This window comes from Argopecten irradians, chromosome 8 (genome assembly GCF_041381155.1).
Source record: "Argopecten irradians isolate NY chromosome 8, Ai_NY, whole genome shotgun sequence".
NCBI lineage: Eukaryota > Metazoa > Mollusca > Bivalvia > Pectinida > Pectinidae > Argopecten > Argopecten irradians.
In genome coordinates this window covers 3,933,149-3,958,234 of record NC_091141.1, presented here as the reverse complement: position 1 = coordinate 3,958,234, position 25,086 = coordinate 3,933,149, and the positions used below count along the sequence as shown (strand labels likewise).

Here is a 25,086-nt window from a genome sequence, read left to right as displayed (position 1 = left end):
TAAAGCGTGTATTCAATGTTCTAACTGTTTTGTGTTTATAACTGGTATGAGGTGTACCCCGATCGGTTTGCTGACAAGGAAGTGATACACATTCACGGGTAGAGCTCTGTTTACAATTACAACGATCCTTCGTCTATCACTTCTAAAAGAAACTGTAAGTATCTTCACAAAAACAGAACATTTCACTTTTTCTAATATGTGTAAGTGCTTTTGGTTTTGTAATAGGGTTTAGTGCAACCGGAAACCTGAACGAATACTGGTTTTCTTGTTTGTAATACATGTAATGTGAAACATGCTCTAACCCTGTGTAATGTTGCTGTGTCGTACGGCAGAAAGTGTGGGCAACTTTCCAATGGTTATTTCCCTTTTACTGATCATGACGATTGCCAATCAAAAAGCAAAATGAGCCGATTTGAATTTGCGTACCCTAATATGCTCACTTCATATATACATAACGGATTTCTTTATAAATTCAGTAAAGTAAAATATTTGCCTGTGTCCAAGAAAATTATTTAGAATTAAGCGAAAGAAAGGTCCCAACCAGGATAATTAAGTTTTTTGCTTCTGCTATTTATAAAGCAGGTCCAATCTGTCTCTAAAATGAATATGTCCGAAGGGTCAGGATGATTTGTTGTCATCGTATATCGTCCGTTGTCGTGCGACGTCCGCCGAATAACCGAAAAAATCCAAGCTACTGATATTTGGTCTGTGCTGGGATGAAGAGCTACCAAGTTTGTTTAAAAGAATGACATTGAACTTCATTCAAGGCCGCACCGGTCGAGTAGGCTAAAATCTTTAAACGGTGTCTTGTGAATAACTATGAGGCCTGGAGACCTGATATTAGGCCTGCAGCATGCTGGTATGACAGACTACCGTTTTTGTTAAAATGAATGACATTAATTTTCATTCTAGGTCACAAGGATCAAATACGCTAGAATCTTTATGCAAAAAACTTAGAGGTCTAGATACCTGATATTGGGCCTATGTCATGCTTTGATTAAGGACTACCAAGTTTTGTGCAAATGACCTTCATTCAAGATCACTGGGATCAAATAGGTTAAAATCTTTAAACGACTTCTTGTCATTAAATTTAAATCTGGTCGTACTTACTGCCGCCAGAGGCCCAGCCGTCAATATTTGCGCTTCATGATCCACTCATGAGGGGAAAATGCGAGGAACCCCCTCGACCTCCCCACCCTCAACCCACTAACAACAGAAAATAAATATTAAGTATTAAAACTTCTTATTGTTTCCTGAAATTTCTGTTTATCAAAATTGTAATCGTACAGTTTTGACGAGTCTTGTCTCCTTCATCATTACTCTCTCTCTTATAATATAATTGATTGACAGTGTCAATTAACTCTCATTACATCATGCTATTGTTTTGCGATTAAACAATCAATATCTGACAGGGTTTCTATGTTGCACTTTCAAACATGTACACGGAATTACATTAACGTATTAATATTCATTTTATTCTAATTATAGGGCCAATGCTTTTTGTTGTTCTATACATTGTAGCCCTTCATCGCGTGAGCCAGCTGACAAAATGGGCGGTCGCCATAGTACCACACAGGATACAACACTGCCTAAAACGTTTATGGCAAGTCTTCTTTCCCTCTTCTTCTCTTGGGCTATTTATAGGAGATTGTTTACATGAGTGGCTATGTCATATGAAATTTATCAAACGAGGTCAATTAATTTGATATGTCGCGAGCCTATATTTAACGAGTTTGATAAATTTCATATTACATAGTCACGAGTGTAAGATTCTGTTAATCACAGATTTTTTTTTTTTTTGATTTTTTGATACATTGTACATAAAAAATCGTATCTATATATAAAACAGTAGAAATCCGCCTCGGATGTGACGTTTCCGTCTACTGAGATAATCAAGGGACGTCATATATAGATTATGACGTCAGAACGAATTGTGACGTCATAATACAATGTACATGTAAACTTTGTGTTATTACACCTTTGCTTTACGATATATTTATGACATACATGTAGATGGACGGGCCTTTTCATAATAGGGAAATCCAAACAAACAGGATTCGAAAAAATTAAGACGTAAAAACATGTCATTGACGTTTTATCGAATTTATTAATTTATCAAAAATTGTTTTTAGTGTTTAATGTTAAAAGGAGTAGATATGGTAGGACCAGTATTTGGCCTTAATTTTTCAGGCCGAAAAATATTAACTCTGATCCACATCAATTTCACATCAATAAATACTTTCATACTTGCCATTCATCAAAACATAACTTTTTATAACCATGCACACGATGTGCTCCACCTATGACGTCATCAAATTGATGATTTTCCTCTTCTCGGCAAATTGTGCTAGAAATTCATCATCTTTAGGTTAGAAAAGGCTTGAAATGGATTTGGCCGCCACCTTGGAGCAACTTTATAATTTGCATGGATATGCGTAAATACACGATACACAACATGTGAAAATTTCTTTCTGCTCCACGAAGGCGGCCACATACATTTTTAGAGTACACCACTCAAAAAGTATGATTTTTCAAGGGTTTTTGTGAAAAATGGCGGGAAACTGCATGTTGATGACGTCATAGTGAACATAATTGGCACATGCGGGATATTTTCGGGATGTAACGTGTTAGGAAATGTGTTCAACTGTTATATGGCAAAATATGTTGTTCTTTACTGGAGATTTAATTTTGCGGCAATATTCGAGTCTTAACGTACCTTCTGCTTTGAAAAAAATACATGTCATTTAATTTAAACATTTTACTTTGCAGGAGCAAAAGGAAATAAACTATAACTAATAATAATTAAAAGCGTTATATATGCAGATTTATATGAAAAGAAATACATGTAATATGAATCCGTAAGCTATTTATATACATGAAAAAGCGCATGCTTGAACGGCGCGTTGAATCGTATAGTAAGCATGGTACGCTACTTACGTAACTGTACAGTTGATATGGAGACCGATACATGCATATAGGTCACTTATAAATAACCCGTGACACGTGTCAACACACAATAAATCACATTTGCGAAAAAGGTCAACAAGAAATCGAAATGCCCGACGGCTGAACAGCGTTATCTTTTATACGGACATTTAATGCTGAGAGAAACACAAACGTGGACGACTGATCATGCATGACGCGTGCGTCATTCTCAGTGCTTCACAAAATACAAGAATGCACATAAATTATAAATAGAATGTATTACTATATTGGAGACATCGTGTGATTGATAATGTTTTCTTTAAAAGTAAATATATTCTGGAATTGACAGATGTGCGAACTTTGGTCGTTTCTCGGTCAGACCAGTAAAGGACAGACTTACTGTCTAACCACCACCAATCATTTACCAATGGGGACAACCTACGTCATCGGAAGGGATATCGGGCACACAAAAACAATGACAAAACGCCCGCTTCAAGATGAAAAGCGGCTGAAATTATCACATAAAAGCAATGCATCTTCTAAATCTATCGTGCGTCAAAGACAGTGTGTTGTTAGAGACTCTGTGAAACTATTAGAAATCGTCAAACTAGCTCAAATAATGCAAACACCTCGACACAATATTTTTCGACAGCAGGGATATCGGTCACATTTTTTCACAGACACGTTATAAGTAGTAAATAAACAAATTTTGCTGTCACAAAACTGTCCCGTTTACTAAAGTGTAATATATGAATGTTGAAAGAAAATATTTCAATCGTTATATCTGCTAGTGGAGAAACATAGACGGTGCTTAATTATAAATTATGAAAGTGATATTGGTCACACTTAGAACTTTAGGGGTAACGGTCACATCCAAAGTAACTAAAACTGAATATAACAGCACAGCATTGTACATGTAGTCTTTATTTAAGCAGCATGCGACTCCAGTGGATACGCCGCAAAAAATACCTTTATTGAATTTATCTGATCTTGAAAGACGACTTTTAACCCACTATCAGCAAATAGTTGGCGAGCTATTGAAATCGCCTTTCGTCCATTGCTCGTCATCCGTCCGTTTTTTGTTTTGACAGCGTGGCTATCGGTCACAATTTATTCACTGAAAATATGTCAAGTGTAAATTTCGTAACTTTATTGTTATTTACTGATATAAATTACCTTATATTTCAAGTAGTAACTATAGTTCATTTTTATCCGCTTCAAAAGTGACGTACCTGTATAATTGGCGTTTTGTTGTTTTTGAAAAGAATGTCGTTCACATGGTAACGGTCAAATCCAAAGTTTTTGAAATGGTTTGTCGCTTCGTAAAGATTGCTGAAATATTGCAGCTTGGTTTTCCTTATCTAATCATTCAAGGTGAAATACTACCGAGATACATGAAACATCATTAACTATTATCGTAACTATTTTTTTGCTGAATACTTTGGTTATTCGTACACTGTATATTGTTTTGTTTTTGTCTATACATGTATTTGTACATACCCATTTGTTCTTGCATTGTCTTTTTGTGGAATGCTTTCTGAAGCAAAGTGGAACTGGGACAACCCTTACCAAGACAAATTACATCTCCATGTAGTACCATTGTACTATTTTGAAGTACGTTTCTGTGTTAAAGTAATTATAATTTAAAAACTTCGCAGTGACAATATATAAGAAACTACATAAAACTTAAAGATGTAAAGGCATCCGATGTAAACAAAAGGAAAATCACACTGATCTATAAGCAACGGAAATACGTGAATACATGATAGACAGGATCACTGAGGGTTTTTAGCTGATAGCGTTTGTACAGTTCTTCATGACAGTTCACTGAGAGTTTCTCCAAAGATTTTCAACTCAATAATTTGCTTTATACAAATAAACACACTATAACGGTTGAAATGTAAATAGAATATATCTTAACAACAATATCACAAATGATCATACGCAAACAAATTATAAAAGCAAATCAGTCGATAACAAGAGGCCCAGGAAACATCGTGACGTCTACCATTGGATTTGCAAATTAGTCAATTTGATATGTGGGTCCAATATCTTTAGCGCTTCATGTTGAATTAGCCGATGTCCAGTTGGCATTCATGCTCCCCTAATTGTCAACTGGACGCATTTTCATTTGATAACAATTGTATGATAACATTTAAAGATATCTAAGGAAAAAAAGCAATATCATCAAGGACGAAACAACTATAGTTTATGTGATCGATGGCACAAAAATTATGACGTTACATGAAAATAGGCGGATAGCAGATCATGCACCCCTGAATGTCAAATGCACTTGGTAAGTATAAATAGTGGGGTTGCAGTGAAAAAGTAAATATATCTACATGTATATGAATGCTATTAAGCACCGTGGTAGTCAAAAATTTCCAAGATAGCCAAATATTCATTATTTTGTAATATTATCTGTCCCAAAAATGAGCATTAATAAATACAACCCTATGACATAAATGAATATCAAAATATCTATATCAAACAAGATATTTGATAATTGTATGTCTACATGGCAACGAACTTCAAGTTGTCGACTACCGTGCTTTAATTTGTGCATTATGCACAACAATGGTAAAGAGAAAGATAGTACTTATAAAATTCCAGAAAGGTCCATTAAGTACATAAATATGGGTAATAACTCCTATATGAAAACCAAAGATGACTACCAGTTGGCCATTGTGTCAATGGATCGGTCCCCAATATGAAATATGCATAACTATGCTCACATGTGGAATTTGAACCATAGCAGCAAGTTCAACTATTAGAATCAAGAAAGATGACTTTCTAAACATGGAATTTAAAATAGATCCTTAATACTCTCTGGCAAATACATGTATTTGTATCGAAACAAATGATGTTTTCTTGTTTCCCATCTCGATTTCTGATTGATCCCGAAATATTTTATACATAACTGGATCTACATATGAAACCCCTCCAGTACTTTCAGAGAAATAACAGAAACAAAAGACGGATGGATGACAATGGGGGAAAGGTTTTTTATAGCTCGCCAACCATTTGCTGATAATCGGTTAAAAAGTCATCTTTCAAGATCAGATAAATTCAATAAAAGTGTATTGGCGCTTTTCCACTGGAGTTGCATGAATGCGTAAATAACGACTACATGTACAATGCTGTAATATTCAGTTTTCGTAATTTTGGATGTGACCGTTACCCCTAAAGTTCTAAGTGTGACCGATATCACTTTCATAATTTATAATTAAGCACCGTCTATGTTTCTCCACTAGAAGATATAATGAATGAAATATTTTCTTTCAATAGTCATATATTACATATTAGTAAATGGGACGGTTTTGTGGCAGCAAAATTTATTTTTTTACAACTTGTTACGTTTTATTGAATAAAATGTGACCGATATCCCTGCTGTCGAAAAATATTGTGTCGAGGTGTTTGCATTATCTGAGCTAGTTTGACGATATCTTATAGTTTCACAGAGTCTCTAACAATACACTGTCTTTGACGCGCGATAGGTTTAGAAAATGCATTGCTTTTATGTCATAATTTCAGCCGATTTTCATCTTGAAGCGGGCGTTTTTTCATTGTTTTTGTGTGCCCGATATCCCTTCCGATGACGTAGGTTGTCCCCATTGTTTACGTGACGTGTTATTTATGGCTATCATAAACCGTATTCTGTCACATAGACCTACAATACTATTAGTGACACAGTTTGTTAGTGACCTAATACGGAAAAATATTGGTTCTAAAATAAAATTGTATTACAATGAAGTAACTGCAAAATGCATTATGTATGGAAACCAAAACGACTCAAACTTAAACAATATCCACCTCATTGAAGACTCGAATGCGTTGTCATGTACATTTCAGTTAAATAATCCTAAATAATGTTGCCGATTTCAGTTTGCTTTGAAATTGGTCATCAGCGCCATCATTCAAACATTTTGTACCATATCATTTTTTGATTGCCGTCGTCGCGAAGCTTTACTTGACCGCCATCTTGTTGCTAATGACGTTAGGGGCAAAGAACGATAACTCTATCGTCCAAACCTAATACGATGTCTACTAACCTAATACGACTATATATTATATCCACCCCTGAATTATTTCATAGTTAAACTGGAGGCAAGATGCACATCAAAAGTATCGTATAACGGTACAATGTCGTTGACAGTGTGGCTTTGACCTCCACAGGAAGTCTTTGCAGCCTGTGATTGGTCAGATTTTTTCTTTAACTGCCTTCAAGTTCACTGTGAATTAGTTCAGGGATGAATATAAGGACAGTAACAGTAACCCCTGGAGTATCGAAGATTTATTTGAAATAAAGTAAGATATTGGGTTTTCAGATTTCTGTGTTAGTTAAATACAACCCTTTTAGTGATGGTGAAAGCCATGCTGCATGGATGTGCCTTTGACGAAAAAATTCATGAACTCAAAATTAGTGCATTTTACTGTTGATTTTTTATTAGATCCCATGGACAGATGGATCATATGAGAATATTTTAGCTGAAGGTTTGTGGCGAAAAAAACCCCAATAACGATGCTCCACCGCCGACAGACTATAAATGATACTCATCATTTGAACAACAATTGGTGTTTAAACGTGTAAATATATGTCTAGTTAACACAGAAAATAATATAAGATAATTTATTTTGCTTTTGATGCATGCTCAGTCAGAACTTCATTCGATTTAGAACATAGTGGCACAGAATTTTTTCGGGATGCATTAATTATTTCTAATATTTTTATCTTGAATTAAAATTAGAAGCTCAAACTTTCTAATTGTAGCAATGGTGTAAAGTAAGTAACTTTTGCAACTGAAGAAAAAAACAAAATCATCTGATCCTGTTTTTGATAGTGAAAAAATACCATTTGTCAGCGGTGGAGCATCTTTAAATATGATCTCGGTAACCTTACGATATGTCCCTAAAATGTGTACACCATAATTTCTTAGAAAGCCTATGATTTGCACAAATCAATTTAGGTAAGAAATGAAGCAATGAATTGGTATTATAATTTTATAATATTATAATTGCTATTACAATGTCATAATATTTTAATTGGTATTATAATTTTATAATATTATAATTGGTATTATAATTTTATGATATTTTAATTGGTATTATAATTTTATAATATTATAATTGGTATTATAATTTTATAATATTTTAATTGGTATTATAATTTTATATATATTATAATTGGTATTATAATTTTATAATATTTTAATTGGTATTATAATTTTATAATATTTTAATTGGTATTATAATTTTATAATATTATAATTGGTATTATAATTTTATAATATTATAATTGGTATTATAATTTTAGAATATTATAATTAGTATTATAATTTCATTTCAAAATATTTTATTGTCGATAAACATGATAAATGCATTCGGTTATGTAAAATAATGTAGTTATCAGCAACTGGATCAGACAATAGTTTAGACCCATCCCACCATTATAATCAATATACGAAATTGCTTCAATAAACTACATTATTTGTTCGTCTCTCCAGAACTTCGGTATTAACACATGCGAAAAGAAAACCATAGCGAATTGAGCTATTTTAAAGCATTAAAAAATTGTCGGGTTTGATATTCCAATAAAGAGTGGAGCGAGATTTATTATCCATTTTGATTTATTATTTCCCATTCAGGCAGCATGGAAGGATATTGGCTATATAGCAGTGTTACCGGCTGTCGGAGGTAAGGTATTACATGATAAAATGTGGTCTTGAAGTATTACACATAAATACAAATAACTGTTTTAGCTTACGACTATTTCTGAAGTGAGTGATGTTGGCGAGGGTTTCATAAATAATAGGGTGTGCTCTAGGAAGTGTTGTGTCTATCAATTATGCTTTTCAGATAATAGGTTACATGTTTTTCACCTTCAAGATATATTTCTACATGTACAAAATTAACAATGTTATTTATATGGTAAACTAAAAAAAAGAAAAATCACATAAACTCATGTAAACTTAATTTTCTTCTTATAATAATAAACTTACAAACTTAGTCAAAAGAAAATCGATTTGAAAACGAAAGTATGTACACAGAACAAAAATATCATGGAAAGATATCCAATGGACCCTAGTAAGTAGACTGGCCACCAGGCCCTAAGTTGTTGATAGGACTTTCACTGCAGAGTTCTATACTAGATTATCTTCCCCTAGTTTGAAACTTAGAATCAGACAAAATAATCAAGCCAGATTCTAGATATGTTTTCATTATTCTAGATATTGGTGGCTAGTCTGCCTCAAAAGTTTAAGTTTTCTTTTCATCAAATAACAATGATAATCTTTTAATGATTTCTGGTTAAACGTCCTGATTTAAAATAGCCATAGTCATTTAATGACGTGCCATATGTTTATATATAGAGGTAGTGAAAAGCCGCAGTACCTGAAAAAAAATCCGTCTATGTAGCAATTGTACCGAACAAATATAATTTTACAGTTTATCTCTTTTTATATGTTAATTGTTAATACTGTTGAAGATGCTCCACTGCTGACGAATGGTATTTTCTCTCTACTAAAATATTTTAATAAATCAGTCAGCAATTAATTAGTTTTAATAGTTTTGTCTTGAATTAAAATACGAAGCTCAAACTTTTCAATGGTTGTAATGCTGTAGAGTAAGTAATTTTTGTAACTGCAGAAAAATACTAATTCATCTGCTCCTGTTTTATAGAGAAAAATACCATTACCTATATTGATTGATCTATTTTAAGACCTTGTAACCAATGTGCATGCATTGAGGGAAGCCATAGCATCCATACGTGGTGACAAGATAACAAAGTTCCCAATCCAAGTGGACAGACCGGAGTTGTTTAAAACCGCAATGGGGCACTACAAGAAGAAATTCGCCAAGCCAGAACAACTCCATGAAACGCCAATGGTCATTTTTAAAGGGGAGGATGATCTGGATGCCAATGCACCAAGAAGAGAATTCTACTCCATGTTTTTTCAGTGTTGCCTGACGGAGGAGACGATGTGGATTGGTCAGGGGAGGAGACTGGTGCCAACGAACGACATTACCAAAACAAAGGATAAACAGTTCTCAGCTCTCGGGGTCGCCATAGTGGAAGCCATTGTAAATGGAGACTGCGGTTTCCCATACCTGCACGAAGCTCTTTATCACTTCATCATTGGAGACGACAATTTTGAAGACTACCTGAGGGTTGATGACATTCCAGACCCAGACATTCTTAACTTTACTCAGAAGGTGAGAGATAAAGATATGACTCGAGACATGATCATGACTGTTGTGATATGTGTTTAAAACGGATTTAAAAAGCCACAGTCTATGAAAGGCATGTATGGCAAGCCAATTTAACATTTATTGAAGGAGCAAGGTATACCCCGTATTTAATCGAATTATGTATGATTTGTTGTATAATTATACAATATCTAATAAAATATATGAGATATCTTATATATGTATATGAGATATATCATATCGTATATAAGATATCTCACATCGTATATAAAATATCTCATATCGTATATAAGATATCTTAATTAATATGTAAGATATCTTATATAATTGAAATCTCGTTGCTATATAAGATATCTTATATAGAATGAGATTTCATGGCATTAAAAACCAAAAACTAATTTCTCCCTCGAGCATCATTCGGAGCACTTCGGAACACATCTTAAAATCGTCCGCAATGACAGAGATGTCACTCAAAGGTAGAATCAACCGCTGTTTGGTTGCATTCAACGAAGTATTGAAAATACCGAAGCAGTTAATTCCCATCACTCTAGTTATCAATTGTAAAAATATATTGGCTGTAATAGTAACCTATCTATACATGCATACTTTTGTCTCGTTCAACCAAACGCTTGATACTGGCGTATAGCATGCGAAGCCAACAAGAGTCTGACTGAACGAGTAGTAGTTTACTGTACAGCTCTGTATGATTTCCGGGTAGGGAGACTTCATTTCTGGGCCTTTGTTGAAATCTCGTTCCTTTATAAGATATCTAATATATATCAACAAGATTTCAATTATATAAGATATCATATATATTATATAAGATATCTTATATATTATATAAGATATCTTATATAGATAACTTAAATGAGATATCTTATATATCTTATATAGAATTAATTAAAAAATATAAGAGATATATCATATACTATAGAAGATATCTTATATAATATATAATTTATCTATATAGTATAGACGATATCTTATATAATAAATAAGATATCTTATAGATTATATGATATATCTTATATCTCAATCAAGATATCTTATAAATATGCAGTGAAATTAAGGATCGACATTGCTTTTTGAATAAACATCATGTTTGAATAAATGTCAAGAGTTCCATTATTACAAAGAGGCACAACGCGCACATACTGCAGTCTCCCAAAACACTCACCTCGCACTTCACACACGCAACACACAGCATACATGGGAGGCCGTTCATAAATGATACTGGTTGTTAATAGGATATCTATTTATTCAAACAAAATACCATTATATGAATATGTAACATTCTATTTTGTAGCTAATGAACGCAAAAACTGACGATGAGATCACAAAGGTCGTGACCTCGGACGAAGGAAGTTGTATTGATGGCACAGGATGGCCTTCAGGTCCAATGATCAAGGTACCCTGCATAGCATTTTGTCAAAGCTGTGGTCTTATAACAGACGTTACTATGACCGTCTAGGTTTCACGTAAGCTTGAGAATTATAAAATACGTGTTATTGGATTTTACACCTTATGCTGATATTCCATAAATGTTAAAATGAACAGTCGGGGAAGGATGGCTAAAGTCGGTAAAAATGGTGTGAATGTATCCAGTATAATTTCTTATGAAATGGAAAAATAAAATCTCTCGTCAAAATCTGTCTGCGTACAAAGAAATTAATTTAAAGTATGGAAATTCTAAAACGTCCTCCCGGCTCACTATGTGCGTGGTTACATTTCCACGCAGACTCGCTTTCAATGCTTTCAACTTTTCTTTACTTTAATGGTCAGAACTGGGAAACTAAGCAGAACTTGACCGTCGTATTAATATGTGAGAACTTTTGGAAGGCCAATGAACGCATTTAGACTGTTTTTTTTGCCCGACTATTCACTTTAATATTTTTAATATATTTTGATAGATTTTGCAAAGACTTTGTACAAACGTTATTTCGTAATTTCAAATCCATTTATCTAGTTGTTGTGCTACTGACATTGATGACATAAGATTTTAGTTTATCAAGACGGTACAATGTGACCGGATGATGTGTTCTCTTCAGGTCTTTGGCGTTGTAAGATAACACTATACAATAGGGAAATGATCTCATTTCCTATAGGAGCACAAATCACATATATACCGCAGGCTCCTTAATCACACATAAACTTAAATACCACACGCAACACATCATTTAAAGAGGTCATCTTTTAATAGTATCAGCTATTGAGTAGACGTTTAGCACTTTAAAAATGAGATCTAAATTAGTGCTTGTATCCCTTTAACTTATAGAATATTACAATAAGCCGTTAACATTTCAGTTCTCCCAAAGAGATGCATTGGTTCGACACTTGGCCAAATGGAGCGTGATCGAAAGACGAAGGACCGCCATTGACCAGTTAAAAGAAGGCCTCAATTACAAAAAGTTTCTGAATTCTCTCAAGACCAATAAGCTGCTGAAATGTCTGTTAGTATACTCGGGAGAGTACTGTGTGACGGCAAACTACCTCCGTAGGATGCTGTCCCCCGCTCTGACCACTCTGAAAGTCAACGACAAACAGGAGAGCGATACAAAGAAACACTTTAACACACTCTTGGAGAACATCACAGGTAAGTAGATCTACCGATATTACCATGGCAACAAATATACTGTAACAGGTACACAGGCAATATGTCTTCAGGTAAATTCAGGTCAATTTCAGGTCAATTTCAGGTGAAATTTTTCAGGTCAAATTGACCTGAAAAGAGCAAAAAAGTCATTTCAGGTCAAAATCTTGACCTGAAATTGACCTGAAATTCATATGAAATTGACCTGAAATTGACCTGAATTTCACATGAAGAAATTTTCAGGTCAAATTCAGGTCAATTTCACCTGAAATTTAACCTAAATTTGACCTGAATTCAGGTGAAGAATTTAACCTGAATTCACATGAAGATTTTTTCAGGTCAATTTCACATGAAATTGACTTGAATTTTACATGGAGAATTTTTCAGGTGAAATTGACCTGAAATTGACCTGAAATTCATATGGAGAATTTTTCAGGTGAAATTGACCTGAAGCATTTTTCAGGTGAAATTGACCTGAAATTGACCTGAATTTCACATGGAAAAAATTTCAGGTGAAATTGACCTGAAATTGACCTGAATTCACATGAAGATTTTGACCTGAATTCACATGAAGATTTTTTCAGGTCAATTTCAGGTGAAATTGACCTGAAATTGACCTGAAAAAATCTTCATGTGAAATTGACCTTAATTTCAGGTGAATTTCATGTGAATTTCAGGTCAATTTCAGGTCAAGATTTTTTCAGGTCAAATTTACCTGAAGACATATTGCCTGTGTATATACAGGTAACAAATGTCGTGACATAAAATGAAATGGGAAAACACTATCCGTAAAAAGTTTAAGTGACGTTTTTCTGTCCGCTGTCCGCTGTCCATCAAAAAGGTACCCAATGGTAACAAACAGTTTTTTGCATTTAGAGTGAAAATCCCGCGGGAAGATACGTGATAAGTATTTTTTGAGTTTTATTGGAAACAAATAGTTTCAATGGTATCAATTAGTTTCAATTTTCAATTTTTCTATACATTGATATGAGAAAGAGTTTCACGGGGAGGTAATTGTCTGATGGCGAAACGGATGGAATTCCCCTTAATGCTTTATTTGCATTATATTAAGCTCTGTTGGGATATATTGATGATATCCATAGAAAACTAAATGCAATAGAATCTTAAAAAAATACCCCAGACATGTTATAAATCTGAAGGCTGCCACGGTTGAGGCCTTGAGGTCAGCCTTCAAAAACATAAACAAATATCCCAACACAGGAGGGCTCTCATTCACCACACCACTTACATACATGTATTATATGACTCATCACATCCGCCCCATAACTTAGACATTTATAAAAAAAAAAAAAAAAAAACATCACTTTCACTCAATCTTTTATAGTCTATTTTTGTGATATAGTCTATGTAAGAAACTTTGATGTATTTTATTGCATTTCAAATTGGTATGTTTCCAATGCGGTTATGTTTAAGTTTGTCTTCTTTCTTGACATCCAAATTACATAGTATTTGTTAGTAGAGTACAATAAAATTGATTGGAATTAACTTTCATTTCAACACCTGCAATACCATATTATACGCTCTTTATGTCTAAATTCAAAGTTGTATGTGATATATCAATGGCACATTGTGTAATATTATCCCATATTGGTTTAACTTTTAGGCAATTCCAAAACATATGTTAAATTGTCTCTATCTCTTTATTACAAAGGTTGCGTGTGTCATTTGGTAGTTTGTTTATCATCATAAGTATGACTTTGTTGAAAGTATTCTTTTTTTTGTAATCTGTATTTGAATATTTGTGTTTTTGTAACTTGAAACGGAATCTTGTCTTGGTGTTGCCAAACTTTCTGTGTCTATAATCTGTAGAATTAATGATGGTATCTTGTACACTTAATTCGACATAAAATGTAAATATTACAGTTTCCAGATCACTTCTTTGTATAACAACCACTTAACGTTTTATATCATGTTGAAAGATATGTCACACTTTTTGAGCAGTTGAATACGGAAAAATTGTTTTTATGAAATTAAAAAATAGTGACACTAATGCTTAGTGAAATTTGATTTAAAAATTCAATGAGAGAGGAAGCAATTTTAAGGTCGATAATTGCATTCATGCAGCGACGGAATCAGTTGGAGCCATGTGAATATTGACGCGGTTTTGCTCAAATTTTTTCAAAGTCTTTATCCTTATGCTGATAAAATCTGTCCATCGAATACACTATTTGTTGTCTGCATTTCATGCTTAAATGTTACCAACATTCGCTATATATCCTAATATTCGTAAAAAAACAAGAGTTTGCGTGAAAACAATATTGGATACGTTTGGATTAAACGTTTTTCCTTGCGATGGTGTAATGAAAAACCAATTAAAACCAGTATTAATTGATATTGTTGATACTGACAACGGCTAGCTACAAAAACTGTCCTACTTGACGCAGACAAATGATGAAACTATCAGAATGGACACATACACATCGGTCCAGTGTCTTGCAGACGAACCTATCTGTATCTGTAGTACTGACCACCATACAGTTACCCCTAACCACTGACTCTAACAGTAAAACCTGCCATAAATCATTTTCCTTCCCCGACATCTGAACCCTGTGACACTGGCAACTGATGTAACTGACTTCTAGATGTGTCGAAATTCTGACAAATTGATGAAGACATACATTATAAATGTTCGTCTAGACTGTCCAACTGTCATTGGTATGTAGACATTAATAACAATAATAATGTTTTTCAGGTAAAGTAACAAATGGACATACATGTGGCGATTGTGTTGGGCATAAAGATATCAATACATGGATACATCACATATATAATTAGTTCACCGTAAAGTTACAAATAGACACACATGTGGCGATTGTGTTGGGCATAAAGATACCAATACATAGATACATCACATATATAATTAGTTCACCGTAAAGTTACAAATAGACATACATGTGGCGATTGTGTTGGGCATAAAGATATCAATACATAGATACATCACATATATAATTAGTTCACCGTAAAGTTACAAATAAACAAACATTATACATGTAAATCTTTTCCTAAGATAACCCATCAAAGCCACGAAGGCTTTTTTCCAATGGAGTCCCCATATAATAAGTTTATGAACAACTATAAAATTAACTTGTCTCTTACTTATAACATAGTAAATAATATGTTTTATATGACAATGAACAATATTAAAAAAACATGCTTAGCCTTTACACTTGTCTATAGGACATTGGATAAATTAAAAATACACATATTCACTCCTATACTGATCTTTAGAAACGTCATGAAAATGATTTGACAAGATCTTAAAAACGATGTTTGTTATTTACTCGTTTTATGTTGCCAGGGAGATTATTCCAGTCTTTTGCAGCACTGCACAAAGAAAGTGAGGGACTCTGGTCCCATAGAACTTGATCTTGTGTTATATTCTTTGTCTATGGGTGTAAAGGATTTTTTTAGATAAAAAGGACATTTATTTTGTTCAATATTGAAATTTTACCCATGGTGAAGGGATAATTTATTGTCCACGTGCCAATCCTGACATGATTCTTATGCTTTAGATAATATTTGAGATATAACTAGAGGATCTCTGTGTGAAAATAATATTGCACTCTCATCGGCATACAAAAATCTATACTAACTGGCATATCATAAACATAGATAAGGAATAATAGAGGTCCCAGTAAACCCCCTTGGGGTATCCCACAAGTAACATGGTTAGCCTCAGAGTTTGTTCCATTTAAGTTGACTATTTGCTTTCTGTTTTTTTTAAAATAAGAACTCAACCACCCAACCGAATCAGTCCCTATTATTTTGAGTTTTTCACATAAGATATCATGGTCAACAGTGTCAAATGTCTTCTGAAGATCCAGTAGTACCATTCAAGTGAACTTACCATTAGCTGTTTGCTACCTTATGTGGTCGACTAGGTGAATGAGACACGAATCGGTAGAGAACGAGTTTCGGAAGCCTGATTGAAGCTCATATAAAATATTATTTGATTTCAAATATGTTTCCAGTTGCTTATATACAGATTTCTCTAAAATTTTGGAAACTATATGTAGACTGCTAACTGGTCGGTAGTTCTCTGCCTTCAACCTATCTCTCTTGTTGGAAAGTTGTTTAACTTTCGCAAGTTTCATATCATTTATTTTTTGCTATTTTAACTTTTTTTGAATACTGTTTCGGAGTTTACAAAACTTTTTATAATATGAAGAATCTCCACTTTTTCGAAATCGATTCAAAAGATGGTCTCTTAGGTATATATTTTCAAGAAGTTTAGGAGTTACCCAAGGCTCTGTTCTTTGCTTAACTATAATATTAACTGGCTATATTTAACTGGCGGCTCACTATCTAAGACACCAATAAAGATTTCCTGAAACACCGACTTGTTTATATCTTTAGCGAAGAAGCATTTTTCCCATGGTGCTTCAGTTAGCTTTGAAATACAATTCTCCTTATTGTAATGTTTAGTTGATCTTATCCTGACGTTATTGTGTTAATTATAAGATATACGAGTTATCATTCTTGTACAAAAGGTTAAAAAATGGTCACTCAGACCAACCGGTATAACTCCCGATTGACTTAGGTTTTCTATAGTGTTACATAGAATATGATCAATAAGGGACCTAGATGTATCTGTGACACGTGTGGGTGAGGAAATAATTTGTTCAAAGATAAATAGTTTTAAAATGTTCTTATATGATTTACCCATAAGAGTATTTCTGTCTAGGTAACAGATAATAAAGTCACCTAATAAGATTATCTCATATTCTTTTTTTAAGTTATGTAAGAAACTCTCGAAAATTGTTATTAAATTTGATTGCTTTGTTGGCCTTAAGCAAGTCCCGACAATAATGAGTTTTGACTTTGGTAGATAAAGTTCAATGACGAGGCATTCGTCATTTTCTCCAGTACTATGTAAATGCTAGATCCTCCCTAATGTAGGTGCAGACCTCACAGCCAAAACGGTTCCTATCTCTTCTGACAACAGAATACTCTTCTAAACTTATTTCTGAGTTGGTGACAGAGTCGTCCAACCAAGTTTCCGTGATAGAAATTACACAGCGAAAAGTGAACGCATTTTTTACATACGTTTAAAAAACATGCGTTTTACGTTTGGGCCACCAAGCGTAAAACGCATGTTTGAACAAAACATGCGTTAAACGTATGTTTAACATATGTTTTACGTACGTTTGTTTTCCATCACATGTAAAACGGACATCTGTTAAAATAACAATACTAATTACATGTAAAACATTAGTTTTATTTTTATTGAAGACCTGAAGTATTTTTTTTTTCAAAAATGTTATTCCTTTCACAAGGAAAAAGTGCTTATTAGAACATCTTATGTGGATTTGATCTATTATATCATTCGAGACTTTTGAATTCAACTATTAATAAGGTTAAAATTCATTTTTGTATATATTTACTTAAAATAAAACAACAGTGTTTTTTACACTGTGACACTTCCTCCTGTCACAAGGAAAAAGTGCTTATTAGAACATCTTATGTGGATTTGATCTATTATATCATTCGAGACTTTTGAATTACAAACCCTCGCCAAATCATTTGAATATTGTGTAATAAGTTGTACTGAAATACTATGATCAATTCATTTTACTTTTAATATTGTTATTGGTAATTCTTTGATTTATTGTTGTCGGCCTAACTCTGTAGTAATTATATCTTTTTACCGTATAGTGTCAATTGAGTAGTATTAGGGAGACCGGTCCGACCAGGCTGACACGTATCCCTAGGACATTGGACAATTAATTCATCACTGACACTTGAATTCTAAATGCCATCTGTTTATCTTCCGTGTTTTTGTTATTGTCATATAATCCTATGTGTTATGCTTTGTGATGAGTTACATGTAGTTAGGGTCTAGAGCTCGGACGGCACGGGTCGATTTTCGGATACTCCGGGAATCGCCTACCGACGTCTAGGAAGTTATATTAAATAAATTCATATTTGGGAAATTATTTTGCATCTTTGGATTTCGTCCTTTTAATCGAAATATATCACAAAGACGTCATCTCCGTTGTGAAATTCCCATATGCAAATACATGTTTAATAGCCTCTAAGTTTTGGTTTCATGTTATCTATATATGTCTTCTACCGACTTAAAGTGAACCTTTTACTAGACTCATGATAGAATAAAGCAGCTTCAATATCATATGATGATACATGTAGGTCTACAATTGTATGTACATCTACTGATTGTGAACAGAAGCAAAATCGCTAATGTTGATTCCGTCTTTTTAGATTTTATTTTAAACAGTTTTGAAGACTAATGCTCTGAATACATATGATCAATATCAGCTGAGCTGACCAGTGCTTCATGATGTGCAATGTAGTAGGTCTACAACTGCTGTTTGATCATTTTCGATACTCCAGGGGTTCCGATATCTTACGATCTCTACACGTGTAGAGATAGTAAATGATTGGAACCCCTGGAGTATCGAGGATGCTGTTTGATCTACGAGATCATGAGTATACATCCTAAAATTGTCATTATACATGTAGCTAAGGATTATACGTGTAGCTACATTATGCATATGTAAAGGAAAAATGCATTAAGATGTATTTAGTTTGTAAACTAGAAAATAGATTACTGACTTTTACTTCGGATCTTCATTAGAATTCCACTTGAAATGTTCAAGTCATTTGAGGCATTTGGGGACTTGTGCAAGGCTACATTGATGACATCGCTATTACCATTGGCGTTACTCCAACAATGTTAGAGGTATAGCACGACGAGACACTTTTTGAACATTACGTCGTGTAGCGAAATAACGTCCGATAAAAAAACAACACGGCTGACCATGGCCAGTCGACTCTCATGTTATGGGAGTACATAGGCGTCTGCTTCTGGTTTAAAAAATAGCCTTTCCTACTATATAGTAGGGGTAGGTTATATTTTTTTCAAAACCAGAAGCAGACGCCTGTGCTATTACATGTCAGATTCTAACATTAACAGTTAACTAATTCTCAGATCCCTGTGGTTTTGCTGACCGCTCCGCTTGACAGATCTTTCCTTTTTCCAATCGTTGGATATTCAACAAGGTCATTTTCGTTCATATGTTTGAAAACAAATTTAACATTATTAACATCGAGCCAGAATTTGAAAACAATTGAACATTGGGCACGACTTTTGTAAAGATTTTAGCCTATAGGAGATTTCAGAAAAGATGGCGATGACGTCACACAAAGGTACATCCGGGCGCTCAAAGGTACAACTCCGTATATCTGTACACATTAACATGGTGGGAACACAGCCGCTTCGATGTTTGTTTACATTTTGTTGTAATAAATAGTACAGCAATCCGAGAATTGTTGCTTTATCTTAATTTCAAAAGGTGTAAATACAAATATGTAACAACAATATATAGAAATAAACATATGGTATTCATATATTTTACGATGTTTATACTCTATTTTCGACCGACACGAGAAAAAACACGGTCGCCATTATGTATAACATTGACAGAATATTGCAAATATCAGCTTGAAATTACAAAGTATATTCCATGTTCCGCAAATATCGTACTGAAATTTTAATAAGTGATTACTGTTTTCTTAGTCTTACTTGGTAAAACACCTTACAATGTGTGATTATCACCAAATTAAAGTTTGCTTTCGTAGATTACCCCAAGCGCACGGCAGCCATTACGTACAGTGCTGCTGAGATCTCGAATTTCGTCCTTTTTCAGAGTCACAAAATTACGTATTCTGGATAACGTTTTCGTCAGACATTTTGGAATTTAGTTTATGACATACAAATGAGTCAGTCTATAGTTACTTTTTATCATATTTTCAAACAAAACTTTTAGTATTTCAGGATTTTCGAAGCCGTGCGCAATGTGTCGTGGTCGGCATTTACATTATTACGATCTGTATTCATAAATCTAAATGTAGTCTATCTAACATGTATTCGAATTATTTTAAAGTAATATCACTTCAATTTGAGACTTCACTTAACAGCCCCTGGAATAAAAGCGACTGAAATTAAAAAATAAACTCTACAGCATTAAAACTGAACAATTTCACCATTTTATTTTTCGAGATATCGCGATCGGCAGCCATACGTATACGTAAACAAGTACATTGCGTAGATCTGCATATAAGTGTAACACAGTGGTTTATAGCATTCCTTTAAAACAAGATATACATGGTAAAGAACGAAACATATATCTTTTACAAGTACTTATTGAGATATGTGTTGGTAATTACGTATTTATATTATTAAATTCCCAACTATGGGCTGTTGCCTGAGGTGATCCGCCAGCGAAGCCATGCACGAGCGGCCGTGGTCTGGCAAGGTGGTTCACATTTCGTTATATTTAATAGTGCATTGTGAACAGCTTTTTCATGTATAACAGAAACATTACACAATAAAATCAATTATCTATTCATAACTTTTTCACAACATGGATTTCTACCTGTGAAGAAAAAACAGGTACTGTGACGGCCCGACATCGCTTCGTAAGCTGGCTTCAACACTATCACAAATATATTTAGCAATAAACAATTGTAAATATAAAAATATAAATGTCTGTAACCTCTGAAACAATAAGAAACAATTTTAAAATCTGAATTTGCATGTATGAATGTGTATACTTTTGTCAAAGTATCGATTGTGTAGCAGGGATGTACGTATCTTTTGTTGTTTTTATTAGTCGCCATACTGTGTTTGTACCTTTGAGGACCCGGATGTAAACTTTCTGTGACGTCACGCCATCTTTTCTGAAATCTCCTATATTAAAAATGTAAGTGATGAAGTGACGTTAAGGACAAATCGATGTAGGAAAAATAAAATCATCCCAAGAGTATGAAAGTCATCCAAATGTAGTCACTCGTTTGTAAATACAACATACTTAGTGTATGAAAAAATATCAGTCATTGGACAGGAACCGAAAGTACAAATAAAATGGAATTAAACTTTAATTTTCAAAATGACAAATATATGGTGCAACTTCAAAGACCATGTAAACGTACATAAAAATAAAAAAGGTGGATTTTGTAATAGGATGAAACGTATGTATAACACATGTTTTGAAACGTCCGTCTTACATTCGTTTACGTTTTACGTCTGTTTACCATGCGTATTACGCATGTTTAACACACGTATTACATACGTTTCGTACGTACGTTTTACATGCGTGGTCCTCAACACGCGTTTTACATGTGTTTTATAACGTACGTAAAACGTGTATGCACTTTTTCCTGTGTATACCTGCATTTGATTAGTTCGCTATTACTTTTGGTTCATGAATTTTAGGAAGCAAAGTTCGGACGTTCAAATTTAGAAAATGGAGACCTTTTTGTTTGAAACATTTAAAGTTGTCCTGGCTAGTTTGGATAAAAGTATTGTTGTCGACATTAGATGAATCAAGATGTTGACTTAAACTTGTGTTGAACAATCCTACTGTTTCTGTGCTTTTTCTCAACCCGAGTTTTTGCTCCGGGCTTTCGCCTCTGTTTGTTTTTCTTTAAGGGATTTTCTTTCTTCTTTTGTCATGTCGTGCGCGACATCTGTTTCTTTCGCCAGATTCTTCAAATTACCCATGCAATGAGTTTTAGCTTCCAAATTGTTAAATGATATTTTCATTGGCTTTTTCTTGGTGCTTCCTTGCTCATTGTTTGACTTTCTGCCGACTCATAAAACCTTCACGACACTTTCTTTACTTGTTTCCATTATATTACACAGACGTTGCGTTAATTCACTGTCTTCCCTTTTCCTTGTATCTTCGTTATCGGATTCGGCCTCATTTACGTTGAAAATAATTATATAATTTTCCCACGATTTGCGCTGATTGATTCCGGTCAAAACTTCTGTGGGTTTTGACTCCGAAGACGGCTGCGCAATTTTCATATCATTACTGGACCCCTGAATGAAATGTCTTACCTGAGTTTCATCGTATTCCTTCTCGATATTTTTCTCCAACATCTGTATTATCTTTTTAAACAAAGCCATAAATTCCCTACATCTGGTCTCGATTTCCATGTCAGTTTGAAATACCTTTCCACGGTCCCTCTACATTCGAAACGGAACCAGAGACAGTCAGAGTTCTTTAACATATCGAATTCAACCGTTGAAATGGGAATTACTACACTTTGTGTGGAGTCTTCATTTTCAGTCGAAGTGAAATTCCCATTCATATACTCGAATAAGGTATGACCCTATCATACATAAGGTTGTATATCATATTTGTATACCAAAGATTGGGTTATGTTAAAAAAATTGTGTGCATCTTTGTTTTTGATCAAATTAGATATAAAATAAGATCACCAGACCACATAGATTCCACAAAATTCAATTCATTAAGCGACTAATATTGCCTTTGTTTATTCTCATTTGGAGTTTTCTGCCATATCAATAAAACGATCAGTTGAGATTCGGACCGTATCACTATAAAATATAAGTCTGTAAAGTACGAATGCGCCGTAATAAATAGTCATTTTATATTCAAGGTATTTATCATGTGCTTCATTATCAACCCTTTACATGTAAATTACATATAAAAGAAGCAACTAATTCAATGCATCGAAAAATGTTAAAATCTATCAATTTTGTAGAGCATAATCGACGACACAAGCGACATTTTTATATTGTGGGGTTTTAGTGACGTCGCAGATTGACATTTGGTGCGAAAACACATTCCCCAACAATCATATACGGATGTCGTCATACATGGTGTTTTCACAGCTTTGAATTTCTGCTGTTTGATTTAGGAGATTTTAAAGATGTTTTCAACTATTATGTTCAAATCGATACGAGACGACGAGAATTCATATTGATTTTACGCACCGATAAAAATCTACAGATTAGTGTAGTGCCGTCATTCAATTCATCGTTTCTTAGTAAAAAAAGAAGGCCGTTTCCCACTCGCAGAAATACGTACCATTCATCGGAATCAACCAATGCAAATAAGTAATATAACACGCGTGTAAGTTATATAACACTAGTGAAATAAATTCAATTTTTGAAATGGCTTTATCAAATGAAAAACACGGAAGTTATATGATAAATCAAGTTATGACGAGTTTTGTTTACTTTTTAGATGAGGAAGCAGGGTATTTGTTTTTCTTCATCACTGGTGTCCTTGACCCTCCAATCAACGAAATGGTGTTGACGGTGACCTTTAACCCGAACCGAAAAAGGACATTACCTGAAGCCGCAGCATGTTGTAATAGCATCAGTTTACCACAAGGAAACCGCTCATTTGAAGAATTCAAGAAAAGCTTTGTCACTGCAATCCAGTATGCTCATGTAGGATTTGGTAAAAGATCATCTGAGTAGTAAACTGGTTTAATTCAGGTACCACTTTGAATTATCTTAGTGCTAAATATATTGTCACCTAACGGACTTGATGGTTTGCCAGGAACTATTGCGAAAATAACTCTTATGTAAGGACAAACTGGCCAATTGAGCATTGAATCAACTACCTTTTCTCCAAATGTAAATTATTCCGCTCTTTTGATAATACGCATAATACATTGGGGTTAAAACCTAAAAGTCATTCTATATTTTGTTTTGTTTTGTTTTTTTCTTGCAGAATATGATTTAAAACAAATAATAATAATAAATCTTGTATTTGTAGGTATGACGAAAAAAACTTGTTGTTGTACATAATTTTATTATCACTAGTACATATGAATAGCAAACAATGTGGAAGTATTCTTCATAATTAATTCAAATGGTTAATTTATTCATAAGTATTGAAATTAAGAGTAAACATTAAAAACGAATTATTGTTAAATAAATTTGAATTATGACATAAAATATACCGCTTTAATATTACAGGTGTCAGATAGGATATTACATTCAATATATCAAATAATAAAAGCGATATAAGTACAATGTATATTTGCAACTACATGTTTGTATCGATTTCAAAATTGTGATTTCAAATGCATGTTATCATCGCGTAGAACGGAATACATATTGAGATGGCATCTGCTGGTAAAGCGGCCAAATTGTATCGATTTACGGCCCCATACTAGGAGGTTGTAGCTTAAAATCAAATTAAATTTTGATGACAAAACACATTTAAACTGTGTATAAGATATACACACATCTTCAGATCTTAGACAACGCAATTCTAACACAACATAACATATTCCCAGTCACCTATGAGCTTAATGTGTGTCATTTATCGATGATATATTGATCACCATTATGATGATCGATAGCCCCCATACCAGGTTTTAAATACCGTGTAGGACCATTAATGGTACAGATACATGAGAAAGTGCAACTGATCCTTATTAAAGACCCCCCCCCCCACAAATGTGAAAAACGGGCCACCTTTCATTTCGTAACATAACGGAACTATTAATCACTGTACATAACTATTAGGGGCTGTCTTGGTCATTAAATCTGACAA

At 33.8% G+C, this 25,086-nt stretch overlaps 1 protein-coding gene across 2 annotated transcripts; it reads left to right on the top strand.

Annotated features, from left to right (window-relative positions):
• Positions 1 to 27: 27 nt before the first annotated feature.
• On the top strand, positions 28 to 24,224 carry LOC138329125 (uncharacterized). Of its 2 annotated transcripts, XM_069275880.1 has the most exons (7): positions 28 to 154; positions 1,522 to 1,607; positions 8,575 to 8,619; positions 9,644 to 10,137; positions 11,438 to 11,539; positions 12,436 to 12,724; positions 23,761 to 24,224. In XM_069275880.1, the coding sequence occupies exons 2-7, from the start codon at positions 1,550 to 1,552 to the stop codon at positions 23,997 to 23,999; spliced, it is 1,227 nt and encodes a 408-aa protein (XP_069131981.1). In that variant the 5' UTR covers positions 28 to 154; positions 1,522 to 1,549; the 3' UTR covers positions 24,000 to 24,224. The 2 variants fall into 2 exon arrangements, with proteins under 2 accessions (XP_069131981.1, XP_069131982.1); XM_069275881.1 differs by lacking the exon at positions 1,522 to 1,607 and having other exon boundaries at positions 48 to 154; positions 8,571 to 8,619.
• The last annotated feature ends 862 nt before the right edge of the window (positions 24,225 to 25,086 follow it).

What these genes read in the sequence shown, in the direction of transcription:
- LOC138329125 (XM_069275880.1), top strand. Translation starts at nt 1,550, where the DNA reads ATGGGCGGTCGCCATAGTACCACACAGGATACAACACTGCCTAAAACG. An exon ending in CTTCAGGTCCAATGATCAAG is followed by an intron (nt 11,540 to 12,435) that starts GTACCCTGCATA and finishes TTAACATTTCAG; the next exon opens with TTCTCCCAAAGAGATGCATT. An exon ending in ACTCTTGGAGAACATCACAG is followed by an intron (nt 12,725 to 23,760) that starts GTAAGTAGATCT and finishes TTTACTTTTTAG; the next exon opens with ATGAGGAAGCAGGGTATTTG.